Source organism: Lipotes vexillifer, unplaced genomic scaffold (genome assembly GCF_000442215.2).
Source record: "Lipotes vexillifer unplaced genomic scaffold, Lipotes_vexillifer_v1.1 scaffold1113, whole genome shotgun sequence".
NCBI classification, from domain to species: Eukaryota; Metazoa; Chordata; class Mammalia; order Artiodactyla; family Lipotidae; genus Lipotes; species Lipotes vexillifer.
This window is the reverse complement of record NW_006777938.1, coordinates 740,721-752,617: the sequence shown is the minus strand read 5'-3', so window position 1 is coordinate 752,617 and position 11,897 is coordinate 740,721. Positions and strand designations below refer to the sequence as shown.

The 11,897-nt window shown below is 49.6% G+C and overlaps 1 protein-coding gene across 1 annotated transcript in view; it reads right to left on the bottom strand.

Annotated features, from left to right (window-relative positions):
• TNR (tenascin R) overlaps positions 1 to 11,897 on the bottom strand; it is an 82,760-nt gene that overhangs the window by 51,065 nt on the left and 19,798 nt on the right. Inside the window, exons 6-7 of the mRNA XM_007451365.1 lie at positions 9,153 to 9,422; positions 3,403 to 3,588 (exon numbers count right to left, since the gene is read on the bottom strand). Of these exons, the coding sequence (XP_007451427.1) occupies positions 3,403 to 3,588; positions 9,153 to 9,422 (456 nt within the window). The remainder of the gene's footprint in view (positions 1 to 3,402; positions 3,589 to 9,152; positions 9,423 to 11,897) is intronic.

Sequence of the window (11,897 nt, the reverse complement as noted above, 5' to 3'; positions counted from 1 at the left end):
CCTCCCCCCCCCCCCCATCATCATCACCATCATCCACGTATTGAGTACTTTGCTATGTTAGAAGAATGGTCTTAAACTCCTTTAGTACATGATCTCATTAAAGCCCCATCAAACACTATGAGGTAAGTGGCATTATTCCCCTTTTACCAATGATGAAACAGAGGCTTAGAAAGGTCGAGTCAATGGCTCCAAATCACACGGTGAGTAACTGGGCCTAGATACAGAGTCTAGAGTCCCAGCTCTTAACATGTCCCACAGAACCGAGCATTCAAATAAAACTGAGACAAGAGAGAATGGTACCTTCTTGCTAGGGTTGCAATTATTTTTGACTGGGGATGAGGGTGGGGACAGCTGAAGTTTCTAGTCCTTCATACTCTTTCTGGCCAGGGAGGAATTGCTTCAGATGAGCCTGGAATGCCCTTCCCACTGAGTCCAGGGTCTTGTTTTATATATACAAGCAAATAACTTGTTCGGAACTAAAAACAAACAAACAAACAATCAAAAGCCCCCGAAACAAAAACAAGTCTCAGAAGCTGAAAAATCTCTCCTCTTTAGCATCCGAGATGGAGAGTGAGGGAGAAAACACAACTATTTAGAGCTGGGGTCAAACTTCTCGCTCTTTTTGCCTTCCTTCCTTCCAGGTCCTTCCTTCTTTTTCCCCAGCTACCACAGCGAGAGTGCCAGCAATCCTTGTAATCTGCATCTCAGCAAGTACACATATACTTGATTTCCTTACATTCCTATAATCCCTTTTTAAATCACATAAGGCTATTTGCCTTTATAAATCTTCCCAGCAGTGAGCTCCCTGGGATAACTATGTGTAATATATATTTATAATTTTATTTCATAAGCCCAATTCAAATAAAAAAAAAAAATCAACCTATCTGAGCTCACTCCTCGCTAATACCCTTTCCATTCCTTGTTAAGTCTGCAAGATTTGACTGTTCCTTTCATGTTACTTCTTTAGTAGGAGCAGCCATGAAAAGGGATGGGGACTTTTGACTAGGGTTCAGAACTGCCTTTGAGTCACAGCCCCCTTGCTAGCTTTGTGAACTCGGGCAAGTTTCCAAAATCCCTGAGTCTCAGTTTCCTCATCCGTAAAATGGAGATGCTGACTGGGGTGCCTATAATGTGACGGCCGATGGCTGTGACATCCTTTGTTTACTGATACGGCAGAGGCAATATTTTAGTTCTCCTGTCCCTCATGAGTTGTTGTTGTGAAGATTAAATAAGCTAAAACTATGGGAAGGTGCCTGGAATAACAGCGATGATCAAACGGATGTAGAACCTTCTTCCCTGCGCCCCCGCAGCCCCCGGTAATGGGAAATAATAGGATGATTATTAGTAGGATGTGACTGAGCTCTTCTCTATATCTCCTGATTTTAAAGTGTGTCCTCCATCCAAACAACTAGCCATCATCTTCGTACAATTGCTAATTGCCAAAGCAGCCTGCAGCTCTGGGCAGAGATGGGCTGCGCCTAGAACCAGTTTCCCTCCTGTATCACTGCAGGTTTTTTTGTTTAGCTTAATTTTTATGAATGTCTCCAGCTCTCTGTAAAGGCTCTGTGCCAGACGGTCTGTTCCTGCTATGTTTAATTCACCCCCGTTAACCTGCTTGGTCAGCATATCTTTCCATCTCCTTGCTGTGTTTCAGGAGTGCGTCTGTTTGGAAGAAACATTTATTATATTTACTTTAACTGGCCTCATTTGGCATGGTGGTCTGGGATTTCAGTTCAGGAGGAAAACAGATTTGATTATACTGCCCTTGTTTACTGTACGCACTCTTCTGTGTGGATCCCTTGTCTACTAATGCTTTTGCAAGAAGCCAAGACACAGGATAAACAAAGTCTCTGCGAGCACACTGGTGGCCCCTGGTCCATGGCTGCTTTGCACAGTCTCCATCTGAAAACTGTGCCCCACATTTCCAGCCATCTACCTTCCAGCAAAGTACAGCAGGTAGGTTTTCCTGGCGGGTGTGTCTAAGGCCCCAGGAGGAGCACTGGTTGGACGCCACATCCTCATGGGGACCCGGAATGCTCCCCAGCCAAGCGTCATGGTGACCTGGGTCATCGTCTGAGTTCATACCACCGTTATCTCTCTCTTTGACTCCGTGCGGCCTCCTGACCTCTCCCTGCCTTTGGCCTTGTCCTCCTCCCGTCTGTTCTCCACACTGTAGCTGCCCAAATCTGCTCATTGCATCATCTTATTTCAGACCTTTCAACAACCCTCCACTCACACTCTTTATAGGGTACATAAGGCATAACCAGGCTCTTACCTTATCACTGGCCTCTTGTAGCCTATGCCCCAGTCATAGTGAACATGTGCAGTTTCTCTCATCATTCATGCATGCGTTTATTCATTCATTCATCACTTATCCAGGACCTGTAAGTGCTAGATGCTGTGCTGAACGCTGGGGAGTCATGATGAGTGAAACCAAATATGGTCCCCCCTTCACAGAGTTTAGTATAAGATGGAGACTGACAATCCAATAATCACACCCACACACGTACAATGATAACTTGAGGGGTGCTGTGAGTGGTGACCAGTAAGATGAGGCTGCCACACAGGATGACCTGACCTCGCCTGGGGACCAGGCAGGGTTCCAGAGAAGTGACAGGTGAACTGAGAGCTGGAAGGGAAGCAGACATCACGAGGTAAAGAGGGTGGTGGGAGAGGCTGGCAGGCAGAGGGAACAGCATGTGCCAAGCCCTGTGGCAGGAGGGAGAAGGTGTTTGAGGAACTGAAAAAAGTAGACCTGTGCGCCTGGAGCACAGGGGGCACCAGGGGACCCGGGAGGGAGAGGAGACTGGAGAGGATGGTAAGGAAACCAAGGCCGTGCAAGGGTTTGGAGTTTATCCCAAGAGCAGTCGGAGTCGCTGAAATGGCTGCAAAATGGGATGGCATAATCAGAACTTTTTTTTTTTTTTTCTTGCGTTATGCGGGCCTCTCACTGTCGTGGCCTCTCCCATTTGCGGAGCACAGGCTCCGGACGCGCAGGCTCAGCGGCCATGGCTCACGGGCCCAGCCGCTCCGCGGCATGTGGGATCTTCCCGGACCGGGGCACGAACCCGTGTCCCCTGCATCGGCAGGCGGACTCTCAAGCACTGCGCCACCAGGGAAGCCCTGGAAATGTATTTTGAAAAGATAACTGATGGAGTGAAGAGGAGAGGAGAGCAGAGGGGAGAGAAAGTGGGGAGATTATTGCAGTGATGAAGACAAGATATGGTAGTAGCTTAGACCAGGTGATGGCAGTGCAATGGAGAACAGCAGACGTATGTGATAGGTACTTGAGGGATTAAGTCAATGGGATTTGGCGACGGTTGGACGTGGGGTTGGATGGCCGGGGAGAGAGCTGGGAGGGTATGGACTCAGGAACTGCCATGCCCCCAGGAGCTTACTTACCTGTGAGTGTGGCTCTGGTGGTTGGACCGATGCTCTTGGGGACCAACAGCTCATGGTACTGCTCGCCCGCCAAGGTGCTGTACACAATCTTGTACTCCTGAACCTCTGCTTCACTGTTGTCCCACTCAAGGTCAAGGCTGGTTGCTGTGCGGGAACCAAGCCGCAGGTTCTTGGGGGCGTCGATCTCTAAAAAAAATCCAGACATCACCAACATCACACAGGATAATGTGCATTTGTCGTGCGTCTTGAACTTGAGGAGGCTTTGGGGTGAGAGCCCATGACCCTCTGCCTCACGTTTGAGTGAACCCAGGGGCTGCCCCTCAGCTTTTGGTCTGCCAGGTTGGCCATGACAGATTACGTGGGCAGGTTGGAGAGTTTTACTCAGGAGTTAGATATCAACACACTTCACACGTCCCCCATTCCCATTCAGGAGTTCTAGTGGTGTTCTAGAAATTGAAGAATGAACCAGTTAGTATCATAAGGTTGAGACTAAGCAAGAGAAACCCTGGAAAGCGGAAATCAGAGATGGCATCCAAGTGATTAAGATGAAATAATTTCAAATCTGATCACTGAGCAAAAAGCAGAGCGTTGACTGCGAGATTTTGAAGTATAAGATGTCTTCCCCTGGATTTACTTGCATAGATACTGCTGAAAGTTTTGCATATAGAGAGGAGATGTGATGTATTGGAAATCAGTCAGCTTTAGAGTCAGGTCTCAGTTTGAGCCCCACCTCCAACTCTTACTGTAATGGGACCGTGGGCAAGTAAGTCTTCATCTCACTGGGTCTTGATGGCCACATCTGTAAAATGGACTAATACTGCCTTTTCAGGGAGTTGTACAAATTAGACAATGCATGTAGAAGTGAGTAGCATGGTGCCTGGCACAAAATTAGGTGCCCAAGCCCTGGGCTGGCTTCCTGGCGCCTCCAAAGCTCTCCCTGAGTTCCAACAATCTGGCGCCCCCAATGCTTGCTCCTTGAGGTTCCAAGAATTCCACAACAATGAAAAGACCATTAGCATTGGGGTTTTTTCCGCAATAGTGGGGGGCTGGTTCTCTCTTCCAGGACTGGTCATCTCTTCAGGCTTATTTGGGCAGAAACAACATAAACAACTTACAGGATAAGAAGGTGCTGTCTTGACAAACTGCCACTTAAAAAGTTGCAAATAGGGCTTCCCTGCTGGCACAGTGGTTAAGAATCCGCCTGCCAATGCAGGGGACATGGGTTCGATCCCTGGTCCGGGAAGATCCCACATGCTGCGAAGCCATCGCAATGAGAAGCATGTGCACCGCAATGAAGAGTAGCCCCCGCTCACTGCAACTAGAGAAAGCCTGTGTGTAGCAACGAAGATCCAACACAGCCAAAAATAAATAAAATATAAATTAAAAAAAAAAAAAAAGTTCCAAATAGGTCTTGACTTTGAGACTTGAATTTAACTTTGGAGTGGACCAGCCATTTGTTCTGGGAAAAACTCAAGTGGACTGTTTTAATTTGCAAATGCCAGGCAAGTCTCCACCGATTGTTCTTTCAGAGGATGGGACTGTTGTGAATCAGTCTGAGTGCGGCTGCTGCAGAGTGAGAAGTGTTCTGTTTAGCGATGTAAATTGGGTGAATCTTTTAGCAGATTTATGCCTCTGCAGCCTATTTTTCTGAGAAACGTTTCCTTACTCAGTGTGGGTTTAGCATGCTGGAAACTGTGCATTATCCACGTGCTGTGTGTGGGATTTCTCGAGCAGTTGGATGGAAAGAGGAGCTTGAGTAGAGGGCTATGTAGGAGGAATGCTCTGGGCTGCAGATCCCTAAGTCTCACGTGGAAGGAGAGGCTGGCAAAGGACTGGGTGGGGCTTGGGGGGTGTGTGGCCTGAATGGAACTGGAGCAAAAAGAGATTCACTTAAGGTTCAGGTTGAGTCTTGTATTTACCTACTGCTCTTCACAACTAAAGACCCCAGACCTGGGAAATGTTTGTTAGACTATGGATTTGTTTTTTGGCCTCAGGACCTGTGCCCTGTGGATAGGCGGCAGTGTTTCCTCTGAAGGGACTGGACATTTCCAATGTCAGTGATCCCCGAGGAGATCAATCCTGAGAATGAGGGCTGGAGAAGGCAGGTGTCTTAGGACTGAGGTGGAGTGAAATGGTTTGCTCCCCCTAGGTCTTGAAGCCTGACCTCTAGGAGGCGCAGCTGAAGGGCACCCTGGCAAGTGGGAGCTGTGCTGGTCTCTGCAACACACCAGCAAGCTCTAGGGGCCAGGTAAAGCCAGGTGTCCAGTGGGGGCCCTGTGGAGAGGCTGCGGCTGTAGACTCTCACCTCTAAAACATAAATTAAATCAAGCAGTTCTGCTGAAAACTTTCCGCTGCTTCCTATTACGAACTCCTAATTGTGGCAGGGCTCTACGTGATCTGGCCCTGCCTGCTTCTCAGGTGGCACCTTGGAACATTCTACCCTTACTCACCGTGCTCCAGCTGCACTGCCTTTCTCCTACTCCTGAATCACAGCAAGCTTATTCTCACCCCAGGGCTTTTGCACTGGCTGGTACGTTTGCCTGGAACACTCTTCCCCAGACCCTCACATGACTGAGGTCACTTAGGTCTTGGTTAAAACTTTAGCTCCTCAGAGAGGCCTTTCTGACTACTCCCTCTATATCATCCATTTCATTTTTTTAGCATAATCCTCGTGATTGAAATGATCCCATATGTTTCTTTTCTACTTCCTTATTTAGTTTCCCCCCCCACCCTGGAATGTAACTCATGTGAACTGGGATCTTGTCTATCTTGTTTATTCTGCATCCTCACTGCCTAGGACAGTGCTCGGCACCTACTAGGTGTTCATTAAGCACATGTGAAGTGAGCTGAATGAGTCCTGTCAGTTCTCTGTCTTGTCTGCTCCCTCAAAGCCTTTGGAAAAGTCTTGTTAAATATTCCAGCTGGGGACTTTGAGGATGCTTGGGGCCAGGTGGTACAGGGGAAAGAACAGCTTTGACTGAGGGCAGCTGGTCTTGGCTGGCTGACAAGGGCCATCCAGGTTGAACTTGTGGAGGCATTTCCTGGAGAATCCCGGAGTACAGTCCCTGCCCAGCAGGTGGGAGCTCCAGCTGTTGTGACTTGGGCCTTTGTATGCGTTTCCTAGGGCTGCCACCACCAAGGCCCACACACAGGGTGGCTTCAAGGATAGAAATGTATTGTCTCACAAACTGGAAGTCTGAGATAAACGTGTTGGCTCCCTTCCAAGGGCTGTGAGGGAGATTCTGTTCCGTGCTTCTCTCCAGTGGTTTTGCCAAAGGATCCACCAAAAGAGTCCCGGGAATGCCCCCATGAGGGCAACTGCAACCAGAGCTATGGAGGGCAGGGAGGTTCGGGAGACTGGTCTCCGGGTTTCCCTGGGCTGCCTTCTCTCTAACCATTGGCCTTAGTGGGCTTCCATCGGTGCTTTCCTTTTTCCGAGCCTCTCTAAGACCCAGACAAATCTGCTCACCACGCAGGAAGCAAATCCCCGTTTTAATTGCCTGTGCAATTAGCGCGCTCCTAGTGTTGAAGCCATCACCTGGAAAAGCACTTTGGCTAATTTGAATTTAAGCAGAGCTCTGAAATGACTGAGGGCCCTGCCGTGAGGGTCCAGGCACCTTCTCCTCATTCAGCCAGCACCTGCCAACCCCAGGCCTTGAGAGCTGGGCTGCAGAGCTGTCCGCGGCAACGCACCCCGCTTCGGGCAGAGGGGCGCAGCTTGGGGGTACGGGCTGCTGCTGCCTGCAGAGGGTAGCCACCTAGCAGCTGCCCATCCTCCAGGCAACCGCAAACAGAGAATCACGCAAGGAACGGAAACTCAGGGGGAGCTTCTAGGAGGCAGAATGTAATTGTCTTGATTGGAATTTTCCCGGGCCACCAGCCAGTCCTGCTTCCATCTCGTTGACGTAAACATCAAGAATTATGCTTTCCGTCCTGCTGCTGGAGAGCTCTCGTCTCATTTTCTGCCTCTTCAAACTCCTTATCTGAGTAAAGCACAAAGGAACCACTTTTCACACAAAAACTGTGTTGAAATTTAAAAAGAATGCAGGACTCATGGCCCTCAGGAGGTCCCAGCACCGGAGCAGACCGTGTCCTGGGGGTGCGAAGGCTGGCGGGTGGGCAAGGCTGACCTTGAATTCACCAAGAAGGGAGCTTGTGTGTGAGGCCCTGAGCAGTTTCTGTTCAGTGAGGGAAAAGAAGGCAAGAGAAATGGGCAGAATGTAGTCCCTTTATTTTAAAGACATTGCACAGTCACTGGGGATCCCAACATGTGTTCAGTAAAACATCTGACCAGCGACCCCTGGCTGGGGTGGAGTCTAGCGCCCTTGTAACAAGGAACGTTTCCTTTGGGGTGGAGGGAAACCCATTATGAGATTCCCGGCCTCCCTCTTTCTTCTGCTGGGGAAGACGGACTTGCTTCCACGGTGAGTTTTGTAGCAGGCCCGGGCACGGCCCTCCTGCTACCCTCTCTCACGGGAGCCATCTGCACATGGGGATTTGCCTCTGCTTGTTCCTCTGCGCTGTAGGCCCTAACCTGCGTAGCCCCACAGCTTCCGCCAGCTGGGGGTCTTGCCCGGGTCCACAGGGTCCATCCGTTGGCAAGCCCATCCAACACTAAGCTACATGCTCCAATCTAGGGGATATTTTGGCCTCCATCTGTCTTATTCTTTACCTTATTTATCAGCTGATTTTAAACACAGGTGGAGGGTAATGGTGCTGTGTACTGAACCTCCCTGAAGCCCCTTGGCTGACTTACCCCATCCCGTAACAGACTCTTAGGCCACCACTCAATGTAGGATGGCTAAATTAGTGATACTCCTACTTTACCCCATCAGGAGATGCCAGTTCTTAGATCTTACAGAAGCCGGCAGTTTCCTTTGATCTCTGCAACAACTGGGGAGTTGTCAGAGACATTCCTTGATGTGTTACCACCCCCCTGCTGCCCCCCAACAGGGCAGAGAGGCCGAGACTGGGTATCTGGGTTAGACAGAGACTCACTGTCGGATCACAGCCCCCAATCACCCAGTGAGAGTGCCAGGGAGCCTGTCTTTGGATGGTGCCTGACCTACTTGTCCACTAGCTGGTTGGCCTGATGGGCTCCTAGAGAGCCAGGGAGCAGGTCTTGAGATCTGGCCTTTCCCGACTATTGGAGCCGGGTCTACATTAGCCTTCTTGCCGGTGCCCACAAATGGCAGGGTGAGTCACAGACTCTCAGGTGGAAGGCCTGCTTCCAGGCATGCAGGCCCGGCTTTGCACAACTCCAAGGGGCGCCATCGTGCTGGTGTAGTCACTGTGGATTTATGCAGTCATTACAGCCATTTCCGGCAAATTGCAATAAAGTGACTCCAGGAAGAGGTACTGAACGCTCACAAAATTTCCCTTTGGGCTAACGATGGGGATGTCAAGCAACTTCAGAACAAACTTTTCATTTTATAAAGGAGAACCCTGAAACCCGAGGGGAAGAGACTTCTGTCAAGTCACAGATCTGGCTGGTAGCAGAGGTAGGACGGGAACCCAGCTCTCCCATCCACTGGTGCTGTGCGCTCCTCTGCCCTGAGATGTGACCTCACCGGGATGCCCTGAAACCTCTCGCTTCCTTCTTGCAGTGTCTGTGACACGTGGATGCCCAAGCACACGTCATCTCTCTCCCTGGATGCCCCTCTTGCCATGAGGATACCAGCTGGCTCAGCACCCTCTCCCCTCCTCAGGCTCTGCTCCCCCCCGCCGCCCCACCCCACCTACAGCCTCACCTGTTGTGAACTGGGTGGTGGTGGACTCGCTCTCGTTGGTTCCCCGGACTGCGCTGACCCACACCTCATATTGGGAGCCGGGCCTCAGGGCCTGTACCGAGTACTGGCTCAGGGGAGGCTGCAGTCGGAAGGTGGTCTTCCCGCCTTCCCCACCCACCAAGCCGTACTTCAAGAGAATGAAATCGACTTTGGCTCGAGGTGGGGTCCACTCCACGAAGGCTACAGTGTCGGAGACATCTCGAACCAGGATGTGCGTGGGCCCATCAATGACTGATGAGAAGGATCCAATAGAAAAAAAAAAGTTTGAGAAGTGAGCCTCTGACTTAAGCTCTTTCCTTTCCTTTCCTCCTTACATTAGCCTGGTCGGTCAGAGAGAGAATAGGTATTATCATCCCATTTTACAGATGGGGAAATTGAGACACAGTGAGATAAAATCTCTTTCCTGAGGACACATGGTTTTTCAGTGGGGGAACAGACACTGGATCTTAGGTCCCCTGAATCTTGCTGTCACGGGGCTGTGGTTTTTAGGATTGGCACTTCCCAGTTTAGGCAGGGGAAGGGCACTTCCTGGCTTGAGAGGGCCAGCACTGTGCTGTCAGGAGGTTGTGGGACAGACGACAGAGAACTGTGTTTCTCGTGTGTGCCCAGCTGCCCAGCTCTCACATTCTGTGAGCCCCAAGGAAAGACCTATGAAATTAGCAGCCCTGTCTAAACATCTGAGACTTCCAACTTGGTTGCCAATGAGGGCATCACGAATATCCAGAAGATGTCCCTGCTCAGCTGTACCGACAACTCAGTCAACCAGCTGCTAAGACAGTCAAAAACCCAACAGAGATTTGTATCTGTGGATATGAAATATGCCTTCTGGGGAAACTTGCTCTTCTGTAAAAACAAGGATCTCTGTTTCAGAACAGCCTCTTGTGGGCTATTTTTTCCCCACCGGTTCTTGCATATTCCTGAGCCAGGAGGGCACTGCAGTCACACACAGTCCCTCCAGGTTATTCAGCATGTGTCCCTCGTGAGTCCTGGCCTCTGGCACTGAGCACCTGAAGGGAACACCATTGTGGCATGGTGTTACCTAGGAAAAGCTGGTTGGTTTCCTAGGGGTCCTACTACCCTCGTTCCAGCACCCACTTGGGGCCCTGTTCATATGAATTAGATGATGGTGGCGGTGGGGCAAGGTGAGAGAATGTAGAAGGGATATAGAAAGGGCTTAGTGAGTAGAATAGAAAATGGTGTTCTCAACTCCTCATGGTGTGTCTGGATGGCTGACGTGCCCTCCTTTGAATTACTCATTACCTTCTAAAAAGAGCTGGCCCGGCTTCCATGTTTGCATGTATTATGGACTACACCCCTCTAGCTGGTGCTGATTAACATTAATATTAATATTCTCCAAGGATTTGGAACTGGAACCACAGACTCTGGCTCTCTGGTTAGCTGGTTTTGGACCATGTAGAGCCAGGGCTGGTCTGGCCATTCTCTACCATATTCACAAATAAATAGAAAACATCTGATCTGGGGAGAGAGAGAAAGAGAGAGAGAGACAGAGAGAGACAGAGAGAGAGAGACAGCGAGAGAGAGAGAGAGAGAGAGAGAGAGAGAGAGAGAGAGAGAGAGACAGAGAGAGAGAGAGACAGAGAGAGAGAAGAGGAGAAAGGGGAAAAGGTGATTTTTTTTAATAAATACATATTTGGTTTTCCCTTCTTAGCGCAGAGCTCCTAAAACCCTGGGAATTTTCTAAGTGATGAGAGTGATCAAGTTGTCTTTTGTTATGTTAATGAAGCGAGGGAGAAAGCTGGTTGCCAAGGGACCCAACCAGGTGATTAGAGGGTTGGAACTTTCAGTCCCACCACTGAAATCTGGTCAGTCCATCAATCATGCCTATGTAATAAAGCCTCCATAAAAACCCAAAAGGACTGGGTTTGGAGAGCTTCCAGGTTGGGGAACCAGAATGCTTCCATGTGTCACTGTCATGGGCCCCAAATTCCACAGGAGCAGGAGCTCCTTTGTTCAGGACCTCACCTATGTATCTCTTCATCTGCCTGTTGATTTGTATCCTTTAATATCCTTTGTGATAAACCAGTAATTCAGTGAGAAAATGAGTTCCTTCATGAGTTATATGAGCTTCTCTAGCAAATTAATCAAACCCAAGGAGGGGTCGTAGGAACCTCCAATCTGTAGCTGGTCAGTCAGAAGCACGGGTGACAGCCTGGACTCGTGATTGGCATCTGAAGTGGAGGATAGTCTTGTGGGACTGAGCCCTCCAACCTGTGGAATCCGATGCTCTCTCCGGGTAGATGTGTTGGAATTGAGTTAAATCGTAGGACACCCAGCTGGTGTTGCAGAGAATTGCTTGGTGTGGGGAACCCCTCCCCCAGCCACACACATACTGGAACTGGGTGCAGAATTTTAGGAGCAAATACACAGAGAGAAGCAGAAATGAGTGGCCTTGTGGCACTTCTAGAAAGGTATAGAGAATAACTCGGTTCTTGACCGTCCATTTTTTGGTTCAAGTCTTTTGTGAGACTCAGATGCATTTCTGGCCCTGGGGTTTCATAAGACACTCTGTGTCCTTCCAGTAAATTATCTTTTTTGCTACAGTTAGTTTAAGAAAGTTTTTTTCCCTTGTTACCAGAGAGTCTTGCCGAAGACTGTTTTCTGTTTTTTTTTAACCAGTCTGCACTGGACCACCTCCTCGTCTGTCTCCAGAATGGAGTGTCTCCCTCAGGACTGTCTCAGCCTGAC